At 34.2% G+C, this 22,380-nt stretch overlaps 1 protein-coding gene and 1 long non-coding RNA gene across 7 annotated transcripts in view; both read right to left on the reverse strand.

Annotated features, from left to right (window-relative positions):
• SPATA17 (spermatogenesis associated 17) overlaps positions 1-22,380 on the reverse strand; it is an 86,285-nt gene that overhangs the window by 61,123 nt on the left and 2,782 nt on the right. For 4 of the 6 annotated variants that reach the window (XM_021390234.1, XM_021390235.1, XM_021390233.1 and 1 more), the window contains 5 exons: positions 21,565-21,711; positions 19,867-19,956; positions 18,006-18,087; positions 12,847-12,897; positions 6,510-6,613 (listed from right to left, as the gene is read on the reverse strand). In XM_021390234.1, the coding sequence (XP_021245909.1) occupies positions 6,510-6,613; positions 12,847-12,897; positions 18,006-18,087; positions 19,867-19,956; positions 21,565-21,711 (474 nt within the window). The remainder of the gene's footprint in view (positions 1-6,509; positions 6,614-12,846; positions 12,898-18,005; positions 18,088-19,866; positions 19,957-21,564; positions 21,712-22,380) is intronic. The other 2 variants (XM_021390239.1, XM_021390236.1) reach the window with 2 other exon arrangements.
• On the reverse strand, positions 1,115-6,502 carry LOC110395619. Its single transcript, XR_002436525.1, has 3 exons — positions 4,301-6,502; positions 2,429-2,620; positions 1,115-1,452 (listed from the first exon to the last, which is right to left on the reverse strand). It is a non-coding gene; the product is annotated as an uncharacterized LOC110395619 (long non-coding RNA).

Raw genomic sequence — 22,380 nt, forward strand, 5'->3', positions numbered from 1 at the left:
TCCTATGGAGTTAAAACAAGAATTGCTTGTTTTATAGCTTTAGCCAGTTCATCTCAATTTCATGACCAAACTAAAAAGAAAAAACTTCATCTAAAATGTCTTGGTTTGCAAAATGCATTATTGAAAGCCTATAGGAATATAAGCACATATGCTGTATAAAATTATATACGTATATGCAACTGTGTTAATATCTATAAAGGTAGGTAAAGGGAAGATCTGAAAATGGGCTAACTCCTCATGGATTTTTTTTATGCTCTGAATCTGTGCAGAAGCATAGATTCATGGACAACACATTTAAGAAGGAACAGCAGTATCAATATACATGACTGTAGATAATCTAACTAGATGTAACACTTTAAAATGATTCCCACTTAAGTTAGTGCAAGCATCTTGATATTGTTCAATGCAAACTAGATCAAATCACAAAGACCATCTTCAGTGATTCTAATTCCACGTTTCCTATCACATTTAGCAGTTACAGCTAAAATTCTCTGGAAAAGGCATAGATGGCTCAAGTTACATGAACTATCACTCAAGATTAATATTCAAATGAAAGAAAGCATATTTGGCACTCAACTCTGTTTCTGTGGTTCCCAAAAGAAAGCTGACAGGATATGTTTACATTCAGAAAATTATAATTACAGGCAAATAACTTAAAAACTATAATCTGTTTCCTTTAGATATCTTTGAAGACAAGGAAAAGAAGATGGGTTGCAGATAAATTAGATAAATTAGATAATTAAGCATAAAGTGAAAGACAACATTACAAAAATGAGCTTTTTATTGTTTCAAGAACTCCAAGGAGCTGTCTGAAAGGCTTTGGCATTAATTGAAAATAGACTACAGAATCAATTGCTTCTGCAGTCAATGAGGAGGAACATTTTAACTGAATTATAAGACAATATATACATTCTTCAAAATACTTTGACACTTGAGAAAATAGCCAGCACCTGGACTTATCTTTATCAGAAAGAATCAGACAGATGGAGGCTGAACAAGTTCTCCTCATATTAGTATGATTTATTTCAAGACCTCTTTGTGGAAAAAAAACAATACCTCAAAAGTTTTAAGAAGCAAATTGCTTGTCATGTTAAAAGTAAATAAACCTCAGTAATGCTCCAGTAATCAAGAATAAACTCAATACTCTTACTTTTTTCCATGCTACAAGATCAGGTATATTTGCAGAAAAGCTAAACATTGGATTAGATCACCAGCAACATACAACAGTACCATATCTCACTGTTTAATAAGATTATAAAAAAATAGACTGTACAAAGGAATTGTAAATATATGTATTACCAAGTAAGTGATTTTTATCACTTTGCATTATCTATTTCCCTGGCATTATCTGAAGAAGCTTTAATGATGACGGTGATACTAAATCTGCTGACAGAACAGCTAGTCAAACTTGGATGAAAGTTACACACGAGAGCCACACTCAAGACCTTTTCACTACAAGAGACAACAAGAAAAGAGAGAAAAATTTGATGTCAGTCTTCTCAGTGTGCGAAATTCATGATTTATAATCTTAATAGTGTTTACATACACTATGATACTTCCTAAAACTAGACTCTGGTCTCAGTTTACTATATGTAAGTCAGTGTTTATTCAATTGCAAAGAAAGACTAAACTACCTGCCCTGATTATACAAGAACTCCCTACACCAGTACTTTGCCAATGCTTTGTTAGTTTTCTGATAGTGCTATCTTACTGAGTTCTATACCTACGAAAAAACTAAATGGTGCCATTCATCAGCAAAAGGAGCACTACATCCCCAAATCTTATCTCTAGTTGCACACCTGACATACAGCAATGTTGCTTTACTGTAGCTTAAAGGCCGGTGCGTAGATAACCTTAGACAGAGAGCTGTAAGTTAATCACACAGTTGGACAACTGACATTATCCATAAATTATTTTGATGTAATGGCACCAGCATGCTAATTTATGCAATGTCCATTTGCTTATCATGGATTGGAAAATGCTTGACATAAAACAAAATTCTAATGTATCCTGTGGACTTGTAGTTGCTTTTGGTCTATTTCCCTTTGTAACAATTTTGCCAAGTCTTAGAGATGCTAAATGTAGCTTTAAGAATGCTTCAAAACAAAGTATTTTTTCCTCAATATGAAATATAGTAATTTTAATGAGAAATAATTGAATTAATTTAAATACATTTATTTATGTATGCAACCATCCAATTAATCCATATTCAGACAGAATACAGTATGGACTGGCATTTATTAAAATAAAAATGCTTGCTACATAGAAGAATTATTAAAAAAATCTACAAAGCAAAATTCTGTAAAAAAATATTTAAGACTATGTTTCCTACTTGGTTGGTTTAGCAGTTCCTAAAACTTTTCAGAGGCAGTGGACACAGACTGGAACACAGGAAGTTCCCTCTGAACACAATGAAGAACTCCTTTACCGTGTGGGTGATGGAGCATTGCTACAGGTTGCACAGAGAGGTTGTGGAGTCTCCCTCTTGGAGATCTTCAAAAGTTCCCATGACAAGGTCCTGGGCAATCTGCTCTGCGTAGCCCTGCTTGAGCAGGGGGGTGGGACTAGATAGTGTCCAGAAGTCCCTGCCAACCTCAGCCATTCTGTGATTCTGTGAAAACTTGTACAAATTTCAGAATTTAAGACTAAGAAACCCATCTGTAAGTTACACTGAAGCTAAACAATGCTAACATATAGAAAAATTTGAGTATGCCCTTATGATGACAGAACTTAGTTTTCAAATTCATTCTTTTGCCATCTGTCAAGAGATTCTTTGTATCACTTCTTATCTTAACAACTAAGGACTCTATGAAGACTCTACTTATTGGTTTTGCCCGCTATTCTTCAGGCAGTCTGGGAGCTAAAACAGACAGCTATCTCCAGTTCTTACAAAAACAGCATCTTAGGTTAGGATAAACAGTCTGTTAAGGTGTGCAAACTCACACATAACATGACTATTATTATTTAATTATATTGTAGGTCAATTTCTGTTAAATCAATTTCTGTTAAACTTAATTACATCCCTCTATGGCTTTAAACTGGGGCAGCTTCTATTAAGTTTACTTTCTCCTGGGACTTTCACAGTAAAGACAAATGATAAAGGTCCAGTTACTAAATGAGGGCAGCTATTAAATAAGGCCGGCTTGTATTAAAGCTGGAAGGTAAAGATGTGGCTATTGGATGAGAATACCCCCTGGTAAAAGAAATGTCTTGTATGGGGAAAAAAAGAAGAAAAAAAAAGGAAAAAAAAAAACAGGGAAAGAGGAGAAAGAAGGCAAAAAACTTTGTTCAGTAATTCCTATAAGATACCAGGTTGCAAACTAACAATGTCCAAAATACTACAGTAACTTCCTGTGAAGTTTCTCTTAGATGGGAAAAAGTGAGTGGTAATTCTGTACAGGCTTCTCCCTAATGAAAGGAGAGAAAACAAAGTACAACCTCTGGTTCTGGAGACCATGAGGTAAAACTGTACCTTGAAAGGACCTGCAATGTAATTCCAGGTAGCTGTTGATAAGTAAAAAATCTATCAGCATTTTTACAGAAGGCTAAGAAACGCATTGCGGTACAGTTTAGGACTGCAGCATACTTTCAGAAAGATTACAGCTTAAACAAACTTCTGAAATGACAAACTTTTAGTGTTTGGTTTTTGGTTCGTTGGTTGGTTTTTTATACTATGGAAGTTCTAAAAAGCAGTTCATTTTTTACTATTGTTCAACTATTTGTGGAGAAACTTAGTTCTTTCCTTTCACGTTCACAGCACTAATGCGTATAGTCTGATGAATGTAGCTGTAATAAATAATTGCATTGCTTCATGTACCATGGTTCTGTTGTTTCTTGGTGATCTTGAGGTGTGAAACACTCAAAGGCAGCTTAATCTGAGTGCACAAATGTAACAAGGCGCTCTGGCCATTAACATGTACTTTTCCATAACGCTGAAGCTGGAATAAAACTCAGCCGGTTCGTAAATGTACTACTTTAATTTCAGACAATTCCTGCTGGTTTTTACAATGTAAATTGCCATATTTGGTATACAGAGATACCTATTATCAATGAAGTTATACTCTTCCTTTTGATGTACTAGGGGATGGAAATATGCAGAGAATCCCTCCTCCGCCTTGTTCAATATTCCTAGTAGGAAACACACTGGGCCACCTTGGGGCCAAAGCAGTTGGCAGCAACTTAGCCCAATGACAGGAAAAATCTGTTTGGCTGAGAGCCTACACCTGATCTTCACTAAGCATCTGTTAGATTTAATCAAAAGAATGTTGAAGATAATATACATAATAGTTTTCAAATATACCTGAGCAAAAGATTACTGCAGCAATTCTTGATTGGACTTGAGAAGTGAAGAATTTTTAAAACCGAAAGGATATGGCCTATTTGACCAAATTTGTCCAGAAATCTCATTTTTGTCTTTATTTTTTAATCTGTAAGACAGATTTTTTTTTTAATGTGAAAGTTAAAAATTATTCTCTGAATTTCAGAAGGCAGAATTCAAATTAGCAGAATATCAATATACCAATAGCCAAGTAAGAGCTCATACAGGCCAACTTTGACACAGTTTCATGTACCTAAAAATATACCATTCACCTTACCTCTTAAAGAAAAGCAGCATATTGATTAGAATTTCTATACGACCATAAGCACTATTTTTTTAAATGAACTGAAACAAATACTAGGGAATTTGTTAAGCATGTGAAAGTAGCAAAACACAGAAATCATATGTACTCAACAGAGATCTATTGTGGTGTGGGAAAATAAAATATAAAGTTCCCATCATTGTGTTCAGTATAGCAGAAATACCACCTCCTACCTTGTTCTGTTCGCACACATCAGAAGCTGACAACTCAAGAGCCTTGTTTCGGGTTTAGGCAGAGAAAGGAGACAAGTAATAGTACTATTATGAATAGAGAAGTAGGTTATGCCTCTGCAGTTCATCTTTTTATATTCATTGTAGACCAGAAAAGTTGCAGCTTCATTTACTTTGCAAGATTTAGTATAGTCTTCATGGGATTTTACCTTTTCTAAATGAAAGCAAATTCCAAGGAATTCTGAACAAGAACAAATGACAGATGTTTGGAAGATACAGTAGAAGAGATTTTTTAAATTTAGTTTTGCAGAGTTGTAACCTAATATTCTGTTTAAAAATACATTTTTAAATTTAAATAGACTATGGGTAGGCAGTTATCAGTATGTTTCATTATATCTAACAGTGTAACGCAGGAATTATGTTAATGCTATGACAAAGAGAACATCAACATCATCAACAACACTTGTGGAAAAATAATAGAAATTATTATGTAGTGTTTAAGAAAGTTGGATAATTTGTGTTTACATATAGAACTTACATATGCAGTTTTCTGTAACAGAATTCTGATTGAATTGTCTCTGTCATGCAACCTAAATGAGACTTCCAGAAATATGACTTCCTTATATTTCTATGCAAAGATTTGACTCAGCTTTCTGTACAGGAAAAACTGTCCAACACTCTTTCACTTACAGTGTGAAAGTAATACTTATATTCAGCCAGTGAGTATTTTGTCTTTTTTTTTTTTTCATCTGTAGAAATTGTCACATATCAGGGCATTAAATGAACAGGAGAGAAATAACTAACCTCTACGTTACAAAATTTTCTACTTAAGTTCTGGGAAAGACAAGAAGAAACAGAGGAGGAACGTGCAGTAATAACAGTTTTAGACAGAAATCTAACAGAAGAATATCTCTTGTAGCTATTTGAAGAGTCGCCTTCACTATGTCCAAACCGGTGTCTTAAGCCCTGAGGTCTGCCCACACTTTCTCTGTAGAGAGTCTTTAGGCCTAATGAGGTTCTGATGTGCTGTGAATGTTCTGATACTTACACTAATGTGTACGGAATCCATGTGAGCCTTTGTTTTACAGGCCTGCTCTTCACAACACAAGCCTCTTTGCTTTCTTAAATAGACTTTGATCTCCATTCTACAGTGCACAGTCACCAATGAACCAGCATGAGAAGCAGGGATACCAGCACAGCAGAGCTTTAATTTTTTTCCCAAAAGACTGTAAGAACTTGAGTATAGGTAAATAACAATTAAAGTCAATTAATATTCACACAATGGCTCATGAATGTAACTTAGATTCTAAGGTACACTTTCAATCTTTGTCAGTAATCAGTTTTCAAAACAAAATAACAACAAAAAAATCCAGTTCAACAAATCACATTTATAGCATAATGATCTATTAGTTTTGAATATAGGGGATGAGGCAAATTCTGTTTTATTAACCTGGTACAAACCCAGAGTATTTCCAGTTAATTCAAAGAAATCAGAATTCATAACAGTTGAAATGAGAACAGAATGTGGCACAACATGTGTAGCCCTAGAATTAAAGAGAACGATGAATGAAACATACACATATATTTGATAATGGAAGGGATCCTGCAGTTGAAGAAATAGTTTAATTAATGACATAATTTTTTTCCAAGTAAAAGAAAAGGAAATAAAGGTTCCACCACATGGAGTTTTTATCTTTACCTGACAATCTCATTATTCAGAGAAATGGCTTCCAGGTATTTCTTCAGTGCATAGTAATTATGGGTATATTTTCGGACATAATATCCTCTCCATCTTTTCTGAATCTACGGGAAACAAAAACTTGTTTACTATATTTTAAATTGAAAGTTTTTATGTGTATGAAGTAACTGCTGTATTTCCCAAAGAATAGGATGTCCTTAAAAGCAATATCAAGAAGACACACCACTACCTTTAAGAGAAGAAAATGCAGGTAAGATGTAACATATTGTAGTTAAACGGTGATATGAATTTACTATTAAATGCCAACGTTAACAAATAATATCAAATTTTAAGTAACTGTTTATGTTGCATCTGTTTATGTTGTTAAGAAACATCTGCTGCTGCCAGTGGCATTGCTTTGTGTCAGAATGGCAAAAAGTAGTTAAAAGAAGTGGTGCCTGTTTTCCAGGTTACAGCATGCATTTCCTACTCACTTACCCACCTCACAACATTTCTGTTACACTCTTTTGTGCTCTGGATATATTGTAAACTGAATGGAAGCCTCCCAGTAACTCAGTAAATGAGGATTTCTAAAAACATAATTTACAAATTGTCAGTCTTTCCCAGACACACAGATGATGTGTGTGTATTTGTTACACATGAATTACAATCTTCTCAAAAAATACTATCCTTCCTGCCAAACAGACAAAGCTTAAACCAGAAAAGGAAACCTCTTTATCTGTAGTTAGTACTGATATTGTACTAAGAACAGAAATTATATAGCGTCCTTCATGAAAAAGGATTCAGCCTGATGCTGAAAAAAAGACAGTTCAGCCTGACTGTCCCCAAGTATTTAGTCTAACAAAACAGTTTAAACCTTCTCTCATATGTGAAAATGCTAATTATGATGTTTCTGAAATGATTACAGGTTTACTGGCTATATATTTTGTGGAAAGGGAAGGGAAGCATTACTCATCAGTACTGCCATTTGCTAGTCATATCTATCTCTCTGTACTGCATCACATTCCACCAGATGCTGGTGGAAGACATGACTTCTTTTCAGTCATGCTGAGGCCTGTTTTCAGTCTTTACTTTCTATACTGCAACAGATCAGTGTATTTTATATCAGTACATATCAAAAATAGATTCACAATCTTTTCCTTTCTCCTCAGTGTCTGAATTTCTCTTTATTTGCATTCTTCCACCCTTGAATTTATCTACCTATAAAATATTCTTTAGTTTCTTCTTTGTATTATTTCCTTTGCTTCCAAATGTTTGTAAATTAATTTCTCAATTTCCATCTTCAGTTCTGCCTTATTTTATTCCTGCTCCAACTTGCACCTCACATAACAGCAGAATGGCAAAATCTACTAAATAAAAAAAAAGTCTGAGGTCCTACTACTGAGGAGCAACTCCATGGTTAGAAGCTATCCATCTTCACCAGGTGCACTGAAAAGAAGAACATTCAGATTTACCAAGAGCTCTGCTTTTCCTGTGGGCCTCTGGCTACTAAACTTTTTAAGAAATGCAACTCTTCACTACATCTACAAGGAATGCTTTTCTTGTTTTCCTTTTGCATCAACTGTTCTCTTTCCAGAAACTTAGAACCAAGGTATAACTTTGTAAGTGGAGAAAATCCTTTTTTTGCTGCTTTGTTGTTGTTGCTGTTGGTTTTTTTGTTTTTTTTCTCCCTAACTCTTATTCCTAAGTAGCATAATGCAGAAGAGGCGGAAAGAGAATCATGTATTGTTGTGCTTGATTTGAAAAAGAAAGCACAACAATAGAAACACAGAAATAAAAGCTGCCATTTGCACAAATCACAAATCAGACTATGCTCTGAGTGACTTCATCTTCAAGTTTTGGCAGAGCTGTTACGAAACTGGCAAAATTGTCTCTACCTTCCAGTTCCTTTGCGGTTGAAATCTGTATCACTAACTGTAATAATTGACAAAAGTTACTGTAATTTTGCAACTGCTGCTATTTTCTGAGATGAAAACAATAATGTACTGGAACCATCTATATGAAGATTAATTAACAACTGTATAATTTTAAACATCGTCTCTGGTATCATTTTTCAAGCACAAAAGATAAAACTATTGTTTAAAGTAAAAACTGATGATACCTGGCAGTACAGTTATGATTATCTGTTTATGTAAGATGTAATAAGTATCACAGGAAAGCTTTCAGTAAGTCTTTGAGTGATATGTCACAAAAAAAGTAAATTATTCTCTAAAGGTATGAGGAATAATAGGATATTCACTTTTAGTGTTAGTATTCCCTTTGTACATCACTATGCTTTTCTTCTCGTCTTAAACGAGACTCAAAACTAACACAAAAAGCTGGTGTTTTTATTTTACCCATGTGCTGTTTCTTTGTTTTTAATTTTAAAAAAAAAGAGTTAAACTCTAGATATTGATATAAATAACTGTCGTGTAATCAGCTGAACATGGGAACACAAAAGGTTTTACTAAACACGCTTTCTTTGCACAAAATGGTAGTACATTTTATAGTCTTTGCAACTCCCTTTCTTATACACAAGTGCATCAGGTTAAAAAGGGATATAGAGAGAGGAAAGAATGAGTATGCCTTCAGAGATGTGGGATTAAGCAAAATCCTTTGCATGTGAATAAGGATCTTAGCTTTGTTTCTCTGTTTGGCTTCAATATTTCTCAACAAGAGTAACTTGGCTCCCATATAGCTGTGTGCTCATTAATGCAGGATTATGGTCCCTTTGAAACTATTTCTGACAGTCTTCACCTTCCAGCTATAAATGCAGAACTGGATATTTGTGGGTTAAAGGATCAAAACTCAAACTGAAAATAAAATTGCATAAACCTATAATTATCTCCAATAGGCTTGGTGTACCAATTAAACATCACATTCTACATTTATTTACACCACTTTCTGCATAGAATGACCTCTCTGAATGAATCATAGGAAAGAAACACGGCATTACATTACAAATTATTTCATGCTACATAAGTTGCTCCAAAAGTTATGCCTCCTATCTATTTCCATGGAAACTACAACTGATATAAAAAGGACAATAAAACTATTTGATAGAGACAATTTGCATCTACAAAACACCATTTTTCAACATAATCACTATCATTAGCTATGCATTTTCACCAGTCATGAACAAGAGCCTGTGTGCTGTGCCCATAAATATTTGCATGGCCATCCAGTATGCAGCTTGTCTTTCACATCGCTGCCACCACTGCTGAGACTCATCACCCACCACCTCATTGTGCTCACAGCCACTGCTTGGTCTCCATAAACATTCAGCAAGCATTGATGAATGTCAGTGGGTGCCATTTTTTCTACATGGAGGAATTCAATTCCACTTCTTCATATGCACTTCCATGTCAGATGTCATTTTGTCAGACTGCCCCTCTGCTGCCATCTGTCCCATGGCAACAAAATGTAAGGGAATATTGGTGGGAAGGTTCAACCTCAACTGCCATACCACCAACATCCACCTCTGCTGTTGTGGGCTAACATAATAAAATTACTTTAGGAGCAGCATTTGTTGATTTCTACTTCACTAATTATATGTGTCAGAAATCAGAAGACTAAAGACTAATCTCTTTGGAAACGAGCACTTTACACAACTATGCTGATGATGCTCTTACTTGTAATGTGAATGTTCTAAAGGTTTGCTTTTATAATAAAGGACAAGCGTTGTTTTGATAGTAATCCCACATCACAATTTGGTGCCTTCTGTCTTTCATCTGTTTGGGCTGATGAAACATGGACAGTATAGGCAACATTTTCCAAGCAATGATGCCATCATAGCAACTTTGAAACAGTGGGTCACCTCCACCAGTGCAGATTTTTACGAGCATGGCATGCAGGCTCTTGTTCATCACTGGCAAATATGCAAAGCTAGTGGTGGTAACTATGTTGTAGCTGAGAATTTGCTCAATCAGTGTTATTGTGCTATTTGTAACCGTTGTAGTTTCCAGGGAAATAAATGGGAGGCATTACTTTCGGAGTGACTTATAATGTATTACAACTATATTTCTTTTTAATTCCAAGGTGAATGTTTTAAGATTTCTTGGAAAAAAAGAGGCAAGTGTGTATGCCCTTCAAAGTAATTAGCAAGTTTCAACAGTGATTGGTACAAAACAATTATTGTCATTGATCAGCACTGAACAGATAATTTTAAACAAAGTCATTGTGTGCTCAGCAGATTACAGCTTGTTAACGGGCAAATTCTAAATGACCTCTTAAGCTAGTCAAATCAATGATGCATATTCCTCATTAAGTAACATCAAAATGTAAGTGGTCTTATAAATAACGTTTATTTTAAGCACTAAAACAAATGGCAAAACCTTGATATATCAAAAGCCATCTGCTCATGAAAATATTTTTTTTCCCAGGGATTATTTTTGCAGCCGAAAATTTATAGCATCTTAAATCTTTTAGGAGAGAGAATCATGTTGCAAAGTAGTACTCAAAAGTAAAATTAATTAAAACAAGTTCTTTCTTTTAACTTACAAGGGTGAAACTGACAGTTCTGATTAGAAGTAAATGCAATACAGGGAGACAGAGATGTAGACTGACTTCAAAACTATGAGCATGCGTAATAATTCTAAAATCAGAATCAAAACTGCCTTTCCAGCCAGTGACTAGAAACTAAAATAAATAATTTAATAATATTATGAGGCAAAAGTAAGAGGTCTAATACAAAAATATACACAGTTATTGTTATATTTTCAGAACAGAGGCATATTAATTGTGAATCAAGTTCATTATGTGTGAACGCAAGGCACTGTTGGCTTAGGAAATTCAAATTCTGGCCATACATTTTTTTTTGCACCAACTCAACAGGCCTTAGTTGCTGTTGTCCTGTATTTCAGTTAGTTCTTCAATTACCATGAAATGGCAAAAAAACACATGCAGCGTTTCAGAATTGTAGCATTTTAAATCTGCTCTGTAGATATGGCTGCAAAAGATATAGAGAGATGAGAACTGGATTCTGATATTTGCAATGAAATAATGGTTTGTTCTCTTGTTTTCTACTGATTTAAATTTCCATTAAAGAAAAGGACAACTGAAAAAATGCTACTTTGAAGATTTATATCACCTAATGATTCAACATTATATTTCCATTACAAATGAATGAGAACATATTCAATTTCAAAAATGAAAGACCAAATGCAAAACACTAGTTGACTAGAATACATAATTACCTTTGAAATTTGGTCTTCAAGTGCCTTCTAAAAGTACATAGCTAACTTTTAAGAGATGACTTGCACCTTATGTTTTCACACTGATTTCAACTGCATGAGTATACAGCACTTAACCCTCTGTAGAATACTTGCAAGCCAGCTAACTAAAGAATAAACTAAAGCAAAAAAGTGCCTTTCTGAATAATTAGATTGCTGTAAAACAACCTTAGCTCTCTAAGATGCACTAAATGTAAGATTCTCTTTTGTGTTTTTGGGAGAAACACCATCAAGTCAAAAACCTGATGGGAACCTAATGACACATCTTTTGATTCTGAGTTATCTGGGAGATGAGAAAGGCCACAATTCTGGGAATCTTTCTACTTTATAAGAATCTCTCTTGGGTTACTCTCCAACTCCATCACGTCCCTACGTTTGGTAGAATCCAAAATGTAAGATGCCTTTCCTGAAGAGATATAGGCCACTAAAGTAAAAGCAGTTTTTTTTTCCACAAAACAAAAGAAGTAAGGAAGGCAAAAAGATTTCATCCTAAGGATTATCTCATGTTCTTACCTTGTTTGCTTTATCTGTTTAAATATGATTCCAATGTTCAGGAAAAAAAATGCTAATTTTAGTTAAATATATTTTGCAGTTTTTCCATGACAAACTGTGTATTTATTAAAGTTCAAGGACTGTTTACTCACTTCTTCATCTAACAAAAATCACTCAAAATATCATCAGTGAGATCAGAGCAGCTCAAATCTATGTTTGGCAATGAACTCATCCTGTACAAAGTAACTCTTCTGAAATTCAATGCATCGTTTGCAATGTATTAACAAAGGAATAAGCACAGTTACTTTAATGAACATTAAACTTCTATTATTTGTCAGAATTTTAAATAAATGTCTACATTTGTAAGAACTCTCCCAGACAGAATGCTTGTTTTATCATCATATATGGTAAGGTACAACGAACATTTAAATGGGGCAAGACACACACAAATGCCTTCAATTCAGCTACAGCCCAGTCTACTGAGAGTAACTTTAATTTTTAACTATGTACTATTTCCCGCTGTTGCCATCAGCATATCAATCAAGTGTATATTATTCTGGTTTGCTCATTTTATTAAAAGCAAATTCGGAGCACAATTGACTTTTCATTTGTTTAACAAGTGAAGAAATATTTACCCTGACAGCCATTTCATTGTAGAAATTCATCTTCATAATAAAATATGCTGTCTGTGAATCAAGGAAAAAAAAAGATGGCATATATTTCAGTTAACACAAAGACAGAGCTCCTATTTTTACATATAAAAGATAAGAATCTTTATACATAATACATAATAAGAGTTCTAGGCTTAGAGAGAATAAAATCAAACTTTGTATTGAAGAGATAGGCTTCCTAATACATAATGCAGGCTTAACCAGAAAAATCTATGGTAGTCAAACTAGGAGCTAATGGAGATATATGATCATAAAATGCTCTCCGCTGAGTTTGATAATCAATGGTGCTCTACTGAGAGTAGAATAACAAAGCAGAAATATTCACAAGTGCTGGTGACACATAGTATTGTATGATTTATTCACTGGGGTTCTTTTAGCCAAAACTCACAGAAACATAAAAGGAATTCATATTTCAAGACGTCTGGTTTAATGAAAAATTCAAAGAAATGCTGTCTTCAGTCAAAATCGTTCAAGGATACGGATGCAGTGATGGAGCAAAATTGTGCCTTCCAACCATCTGTACTAAATGTTATGTACTTAGCTGTCTCCCGAGTAATCCTTGGGAATTTTGTTTCATTTAATATTCATTTTAACATCATAAAATCATAAATACAATGATACCATGTTACAGTGAATCCCCTGATATAGAAAACATTTCCTGAAGTCCTGGTTCCCTTCCAGTAAAGTAGAATTCCTCTCATAGTGAACGAATCCCCTATTATACTAAGCAATCACTTGGCAGCATAGGTTATTTTAATGGATACATCACTTTAAACTAAGCTTTCACATCTGTTCCGCCCTCTAATTACAAATGCAAAATGAACATAATTCACAATTGTATCATAAAAAGTAAAATATAAGTACTTTGAATGCAAGAGTATGTCCTTTATTTAGCACAACATGCAGCTTTTATGTTTTTCTCATGTTTTAGACACAAATCAAAGGCAAAAGTGCTTTCCCCTGATATAGTGATTTTCTCCCCCATGGCAAACAGGAATTCACTATAAAAGGGTTTCACTGTAATTAGTGTTATTTGAATTGCCTAGTCTGATCCAAAGCAAATTGTCTGTGGAGAGCAGCAGGACTGGATTATTTATCAACAGTCTGGGCAATTAAGAAACAGTTGGCTGCAATATGTTATTTACAAATGAACACAATGATGCTACTTCATTTTAAATTCTCTTTCTTCATTACATTAAGCAAGGCATAATTCCTGCAGTTTAATTAAGGTGCATTTTAAATGCTCACTTTAATATCATACCAATCTACTAGTAATAGATACAGGAGTAAATATATTTCCTATATGAAAGAAAAATGTAAGACTGTTAAATCTCAAAAAAAAAAAAGTTTCACTTATATATGTATATGCATACACAGCAGTATATTTATATATATGTATATATTTGAGGGAATCACAGTTCCAAATGTATGAATTAGAATAAATAGCAGGTTCTATCTTCACTTTATATAATTACTTTCTAAGTGATGCTAACTGTAGATATTGGAATGAAATGATGTTTTCCACATCTAAGTATGTTCTTAAGCTGTTCAATAAAATTGTTATTATTTTTCTTTGCAGCTCATTTTTTCTTTCTTTGGAAGAGAATGTAAGTGTTGCAGTACCACCAAATAGTTTAAATATGATAAGGGGTTTCTCTCCATCAGTGATTAAATTAAACAATCTCACACTTTTTTGTTTATTTTTTCTCTGGCCCTGAGCGCTTCAGTCCGAATCTACCCTAATTCACTGCAGAACCTAACTTGGAGACCTGCAGTCATTGTGCTCTTTATGTCATTGGTACTGAAAGAAAGTGGGATCGCTTTCCCTCTGAACTTAGTGGAGTACTGAAGACCTCTGCAAGTGCAACTCCCTATGCCATTTACAGGCAGCTACACTGCTAACACACACCTGACATAGGTGTGACAAATCTGTGCCTTACGCTACCACTACTCAACAGCATTACTCAGAACTGAAAGAGAATTACACATTCCTGCTTTTACTCAGTGTTGCTCCAAGTCACAAGTCAGTCAAATGGAGAACTGCTCATATCACTTTGGTTCACTTTGTTTGCTTCTCCTGCAAATTCTAATCTAATTTTGATTAGAATACAACACACTAAACTCTGCTTTCACAAGTGACAGATAATGTGTTCATCCCATTCACAAAAGCATAAGCATTATTTTGTGCTTCAATGCAAGTCTGTATTTATGTACTTTCCTAGTAAACAAAATATTATCTTTGAATCCAAGGTCTTCTCATCCACAAGACACCTGCTCATGTCCACTTTTCTCATGTTTAAGTGCAATTTCCAGCATTTCTGTTTGTGATCATTGCCCCTCATCCCATCGCTGGGCGTCAATTCCAAGGCTACATTTTCAGGCTGACTCTCTGAGAACTAGCTCGCTATCACATCCACATGAACCACCACCACTTCCACTACATAGTGTTTGTATCTATCTTTGAGGTTTATGAACAGATCTCCCTAATAGTTTACTTTGAAGGCTATGATTCCAAAATTGAATCCTTTTGTGTATAAACTGCTGCACGATGCTTCATCTTTCCCCTTTTTTACTATTTAAATACACGTTTGGGAATCACAAGTATTTTCTGATCATGATTAATGTTTTCTTTGCATTCAAACAGATAATACAAAGTGACAATTTTGAAGAAGAACCAGAATTGTTATTGAAAGCAGACATAGAGAAGGAACAATCATCTGGCCTGAGTAAATACTTTTTTTATAGAGCAAATAAGTGTTTGCATAATTTCCATTGATCTGGGAATTTAAAACTGGCTACTGAGTTGAAGCTAAATTATTTAAGATGGTTTCAAACTATGGACCATAAAATACTTTTTCCATATACATACTCTTCTGAAGGGAGCTGAAAACATGCCCATCATGCATACCAACTTCATGTAATAATGAAATGTTAGAATTCCATTTGCCTCAACAGGCAATTTCTTGTCTTTGGGAAGTAGTATAAAATGAAACATAAAGATATCGACTGACTCATGTTTTGGTGTTTGCCTGGTTTTAAAACTCATCCTTTCCTGCAGGTACTTCAAGACTTTCAAAACCTAGTACTACCAATGTAACAAAGGCATTAAGAAACTTACAGTAGCTCAATTCTTAATTTTAACTTGATATTAATGTTAAGAAAGAAACCTTTTTACCAAAGCTGCTATAATTAGAATATAGGGCGCTCCATAGCTTTGGTCACATAAACACTATAAATAGATTTTTTTACCAAGTTAATGAATGTTAAAAATCAACGGAAGAGGCACTAGAGGAGTAACAAATGAAATAGAGATGCACATATGGACAGCCAATCTGATGAGCCTCAGCCTTTGTTATTTTCCGCATCAGTACCACTCACATTTCACAATTTTGAATATAATCATTAAAATGATTTATTATCTATGAATCATGGGTATTTTGTGCATATGCTTTGCCTTGTTTGCTGGCAGCAGATACCAATACAGTCATTATCAGCAGAGAAATATTAAAGTGACCAATTTTTTTTGTACTTAAGAAACAATCACATCATCCATTTTACTGCATTTCATTATCATGAGTCATTACAACTACTGTTAGCAAGAGTTCAATGCAAACATTAAGTGATCTGTTAACTTAAAAGTTGCATTAAATTGCTGATAAAATTTTTGTTTCATCTTAAAATTTTCCAAATTCACCCAGTCACTGAGTGTGGAAAAATAGGGATGAATACAGAGAATTAACTTGAACTTTGTATCTAGCATGTATGTAGCAGTCTAAAGGGGCAAAATCATCCGCTGCTTGTATAGCTTTCATGTTGGCTTCCAATCAAGCTGGGCTATTCAGTCCTCTCTAAAGAGTCAGCAAGCACAAACTGAGGCATTTGAGGGAAAATATAGTTGTCTATGCCAATTGCTGTACATCGCTTGCTGATGTGATTCTGTTTCTCTAAAGTTCTGGCTAATATTAGATAAATGCCAGAAACAGGATGGATTTCTTGTATAATTTCGAATATGTTTAAGTGGGTGCGTTTGAGGATTTGTCGTACGTTACTCCACAGAAACCAAACTTCCCTAAATTCAAGGACATTATTCAGTGAAGTTCAATTTTTTTTTTTTTTAAGCAGAATCCTGTCCAACTACACAGCTATCTAGCCTATATTAAAAAAAAATAAATAAGAGTGTTTTAGAAGATGGACTGAGAATCACAGCCTAGAAGGATGACTCATAATTAGGCCAGGTAAGCTGGAAGAGGTAAAACTTTTAATTAGATTCCTGATAAATGTAGGCGGGGAACAGATAAGCTTTTAGGCACACAAGTGTGCAAGCGCAAAAACATAGTTTAGTAGGAGGTATGGACATTAGCCTGTAATGTATGAATTACAATGGCTCAGCTTTTTCCTTCTCCTTGGCCTGTCAGTTTTACTAAATACAACTATTAAAAAAAATCATCAAGAATAAATGACTAACAAGTCAAAATTACTGTAAAATATTAACACAAATTGACAAATTACAGAAGTTAACTAAACATTAAAAACTTTATTATTTTAAGTTAAAGAAAAATTAGCTTCTTCTTAATCTCCTAAACCTGTTAAAAAGGTTTCACCTAGTAAGCTTTCATATACTTTTGCTATCTTCAGCTCTGTCAAGGGAATTAGATTGACTGTGATCTGCTGCATGCCTTAAGGCAAAACCTCAAATACTTCAAGGTTCATTAAGTAAGAAATTTAAGCCACTAAAATATAGAACAGCAATATGTAGAGACATAGGTTTATTTTATTTTCAGAATTGGAAGTTCTACCAGCAAGAACAAACAAAAAAAATTCATCTTGAAAAGCTCCAGTCCTGCCATTAGCATCATGCAGGCAGGCTTCCACATGAGCAGATCTCATTGCTGGATTAGGAACTAATACTTCAGAGCTGCAAACACTTTAGAACTAACTTAACTTGACTATCATGAACAGGCTTACTGAAATTTATGGCACTTTTTGTGATAGTAACACTTCAGTACCTGACTGCCTGTATCAAGAATCAACGTTTCAGCTCCTTAATTTCATGGCAAGTGAACGAATTACTCCATACTTATTCCATGAATATGCAAACAAGATTTTTAAATCTGGTTTTCTACCTTAATCATTTTTCTGAAGTATCTTCTGCTTTGATAACCTCTCCACCACTTTTGTATAGAAATTGCCATTTTGTTCAGATATCTAAAATTAAACATATTAAGAAATATATTATTTTTAAAGATTACAACTGTAAATATGTTATTTCCCAATATTAAAGTACAGTGCATTATCCATACACACTCCAAACTGAAGGCCACTGCAAACCTTCTTCATATATATATGTGCAAATATGCATGCATACTTATACATGTGCACACACATACTTGTATATATATATGCTATATATATATTATACATATACTTGTATATATATATACTGCTTTCATTATTATTACAAAAGATTTATGAAATAGCTGTAAGAATGTAATTTGCAAGACAGCTGGCTCCAGGAACTTTTTAAACCAAAATATCAAACCACATCAGAATCTCTATGGGGGAGCTTTTGTCTTACTTACCTATGAACATCTAACATAGAAGCCTCTCAGTACAAAGTGCAAATAATGGCTGTTCTTGGGGAAAATACTGGCCTTTAAGTGATTAATGCTATTCAGCCTAACAATTATTTAGGCTTGATATAGTATGTCTGGGAGATAAGTAAGAGGCCTTACTTTGTGATAAAAGCTCTTTGTGATAAGTAAGAGGTCAAACTAAAATATCTAACAACCCCTACCCCTCACAGTCTTAAGCTTTATAAAGACAGTGAAATTCAAGTAAATGAGTTTGACAAATAGGGCTTATGACCATGAAAAATGGAGGAGTAACCAACAACAATGCTTCCAAAAAACTTATCTACATGTTATATATAGCATTTTACAGACCAAAGTAATTGTTTATGATCTCTGTTTTACAAATGGAGAAAATTATGTAATGAAAAATTTCAAAGAATGACTTAGCCAAACCGAGCAGTGGAATTTAATTTTCTACAATAAGAATTCAGTTACCAAATGCTCACTAGGCAATTTTTTTAAGGTCCACAGTAACTGAGATATGAAAAGTCACTGCAAACAGCATATCCGAGGAACATCATCTTTTCCCCAGTCACACTGAGATCTCTTAATATTTTCTATCTATTAGGATTTATTGGCATAGTGTTGGTGGGACTGCTAATTATATTCCAAAGGTTTTACTTATGAATTGGTATCAAAATAAATTGAAGTTATTCACAGATAATGGGAAAGATTGGCAAATGTGTCCTGATATGTAGTCATCACAAATGGTACTCTGTAGTATGTGTATCCAAAACAATTTTTACAGCCTTTTTAATACATGAGGTTTAGAAGTGAATACTCCTTGGAGTGGAGGGGCAGGTGCCAGTCTCTTCTGGTGACATAAAAAGGACCCAAGGGAACAGCATGGAGATGCATCTGGGGAAGGTCAGGTTGGGGATTAGAAAATCGTTCTTCATCAGAGTGTGATGGGCATGGAACAGACTGCCCAAGACAGTGGTCATGGTTCTGAGCTGCCAGAGTTCAAGGATCATTTGGACAATCCCCTCAGATATCAGGTTAGAATTTTGGGTGGTGCTATGTGGAGCCAGCCTTTGAACTTGATGATCCTCGTGGATCCCTTCCAACTTAGAACATTCTATGATTCTATTTCTGAGATGGACTGTTTCCGTGCTACTTATTAGCTGTTTATTAGTATTTTGACATTTAAATCACATGTTGTTCTGAAAATCAAAAATTAATATTTTTTTTTTAGAAGAGCAGCATATGTTTCATTCAATTGAAAAGCAGAATAATAGATAGATTTTTTATTTTTCAAAACTTTCTCATTTTATTAAAATCAAAAAATAGCATGAGAAATTTTGGAAACAAACCCAGAAATGAAATAGAGATTAAAATATGTCTAACGTAGTACCTCAAATAGGCTCGGACTCTGCATCCTCGAAACCAGCTCTGAATTTTGACAGCAGCTTTGTATGCTATTTTTCTGTCTTCATCTACAGATCTGATAATATAAGAAGGAGTAGTTAGCTATAGTAATCATAGAAAATGTAAAAAGTAATAATACTTGTTAGCATAACAATTTACTACCAAAACAGAAAATTCTTTCTAAATATTTCTTATTGTAGCTTGTGATCTTTTTCACTGGATTTTGCACCCACAATTAAAAATATAATTCCACATACTTCAATAATACTGCTGAAAAAAATAACTTAGTTTAGCTGTATAGCATAAAGATAACGGTTATGTCTCTGAAAGAGAACTGATGCCTTTATAGGCTGTAACCAATTTTAAAGATTTTAAAATCAGTACAGAAAAAATACTAAATAAAATTGCCATATAAAAAAAAGTAAATTTATAACCTTTATTGGGATTAGAAAGTAATGGAAAAACAGTACAAACTGCCTTAGACCAATGCACAAATGAGCCCAAATTATGCTACCACTTAGTATGGAATTAATATATTTTTTAAGGATATGAAAACTAAACATCACTGTATGCTACTGCAATGTTAAGGTATTGCAACATCTAGATGACATAAGGTTTGCAAGAGTGTAAGTCTTATTCTCATATAGTGCTTTATATCCATGCCAGTATATTAGGGGCTTCTTCTGTTGTAGCTGAAAAATAGAGATAATTCTTTATCAATAATTAGGCCTGAATTATAACAAAGCCCCCACAGCTACATATGAAATTGAGTATCTACAGAGATATTACATAAATTAACTACAGTCAATATCATCATTGTAAATATCGAGTGTTTATTAAGGATAAAGTTTTTTATTAAGATCTTATTTTAATACATTTTTTATGAACAATATTAGATATTTTATTTGTATATTGCCTGAACAATGACAGAATCCACGGTGACGGATATCTACCTTATCATAGAGTTTTTTAATGAATATGAGCTTATATTACAGTAGGAAAGTAGAAGATTTAGACCTTTTAGCTAGTCTTTATCTTAGGAAGGAATTCAAAGAAGAGAAATAAGGAAAAGAGGAAGAAATGACTAAGAAAAGGTGAGAGACAAATGTAACATAAAAATATTATGAATTGGAACAATGAAAGCATAGGAAAGAAATTAGATACAGAAATGTCCAAACTTTGGAAGGCTTGTAATATCAGGATATGAAATCTGAATGTAGCTTAATAGGAAGAGGAAGCCAGAAGTTAGAAACAAATGGTATAAGTAATTTGGACAGATTCCAAAGTGATGATCACGGGGATCTTTTACACAGAATTATAGTACTCAATGCAACAGCTTATTGAGTCTTGACAGGACTTTGCACAATGGGAATTCAAAGATGTGGATTTTGGAGATAATGTAAAAATGAAATTGGCAGATTTTTGGTGTCTGCTGCAGGCAGGCAAGGAGGGAACAAAAGGAAACAAAAGAAGTAGAAAACATGCTGAGACTGCAGGATTGATTAGTACAGATGCTAGAGGAACTGATGGAGAAGCGAGGATATAGAGAGAGATGAAGAATCTGTTTTTAAGTTACATGAGAAGAAAGATTATCTATAAAGAGACACTGGTCAGGCAGCTGAAGATGCAAGATAGACATAGATGGAGAACTGATGACCTCAAGGAGATCTTCAAGAACTATTACCTGTCAAAGTCTTGTGTTAAATTAGGTAGTACAAGCAAAAAGCATGTGCAGAAATGGGCCAAGAAACACAAGCAGAAGGACCTCATCAGAAAGTTACAAAGTAATTCCAAGAGATTGACTCTCCTTGTCTTCTTCCGGTGACTCTGTCTATCAGGAGAATAGTGATTAGGAATCTAAAAGAGCCTAAAGATGAGAGTTTTCAGAGAGTTCAAGAAATCATTACTATTTGTTTCAGCGCTGAGGGGTAGAATCTTTTTTATTTAGGCAGATCAAGAACAGAGTTTTTCTTGCAGTATAGTTCCACAAGTTTCTATTTTCAACTGGCCTTGTCAGCAAATAAGTGGTTTGGAGCATAAGTTGTTCAATCTGATATCTGTCCTACTGATCAGATTGCACAGTTGCCATACAGTTTCAACTAAGCTTTAGGAGTCAAAAATACTTCTCAAATACTTTTTTTTTTTTTTAAGGTATATTCAAGGTCAAAATCTGACATATAGAAATTAGAGTATGTAAAAGTAGGTTCTTCACAAAATAAGTGCGCTAATAGTTCCTGTATATTCTAATGCTTATTGTGAGAAAGTGCAGGCTTAAGGCTTCTTTGCATTGTGTCATAATTGGGCAAGTCCTTCCCTAGAAAGGTGATTTCCCTAAGAAGACAGACAGTTTAGGATACCCCATACTCTGACACAAAATGGAGTTCTGCATAAAGAATGACAGGAACATTACTAAGATCAGAAGAACAGCCAGGTTAAATCGATTGCTGGCCTAACCGCAATCAACAGGTGGGACATTACAGCCATCAGCCTGCCCTGATCT

The sequence above is a fragment of the Numida meleagris genome, chromosome 3, assembly GCF_002078875.1.
Source record: "Numida meleagris isolate 19003 breed g44 Domestic line chromosome 3, NumMel1.0, whole genome shotgun sequence".
NCBI lineage: Eukaryota > Metazoa > Chordata > Aves > Galliformes > Numididae > Numida > Numida meleagris.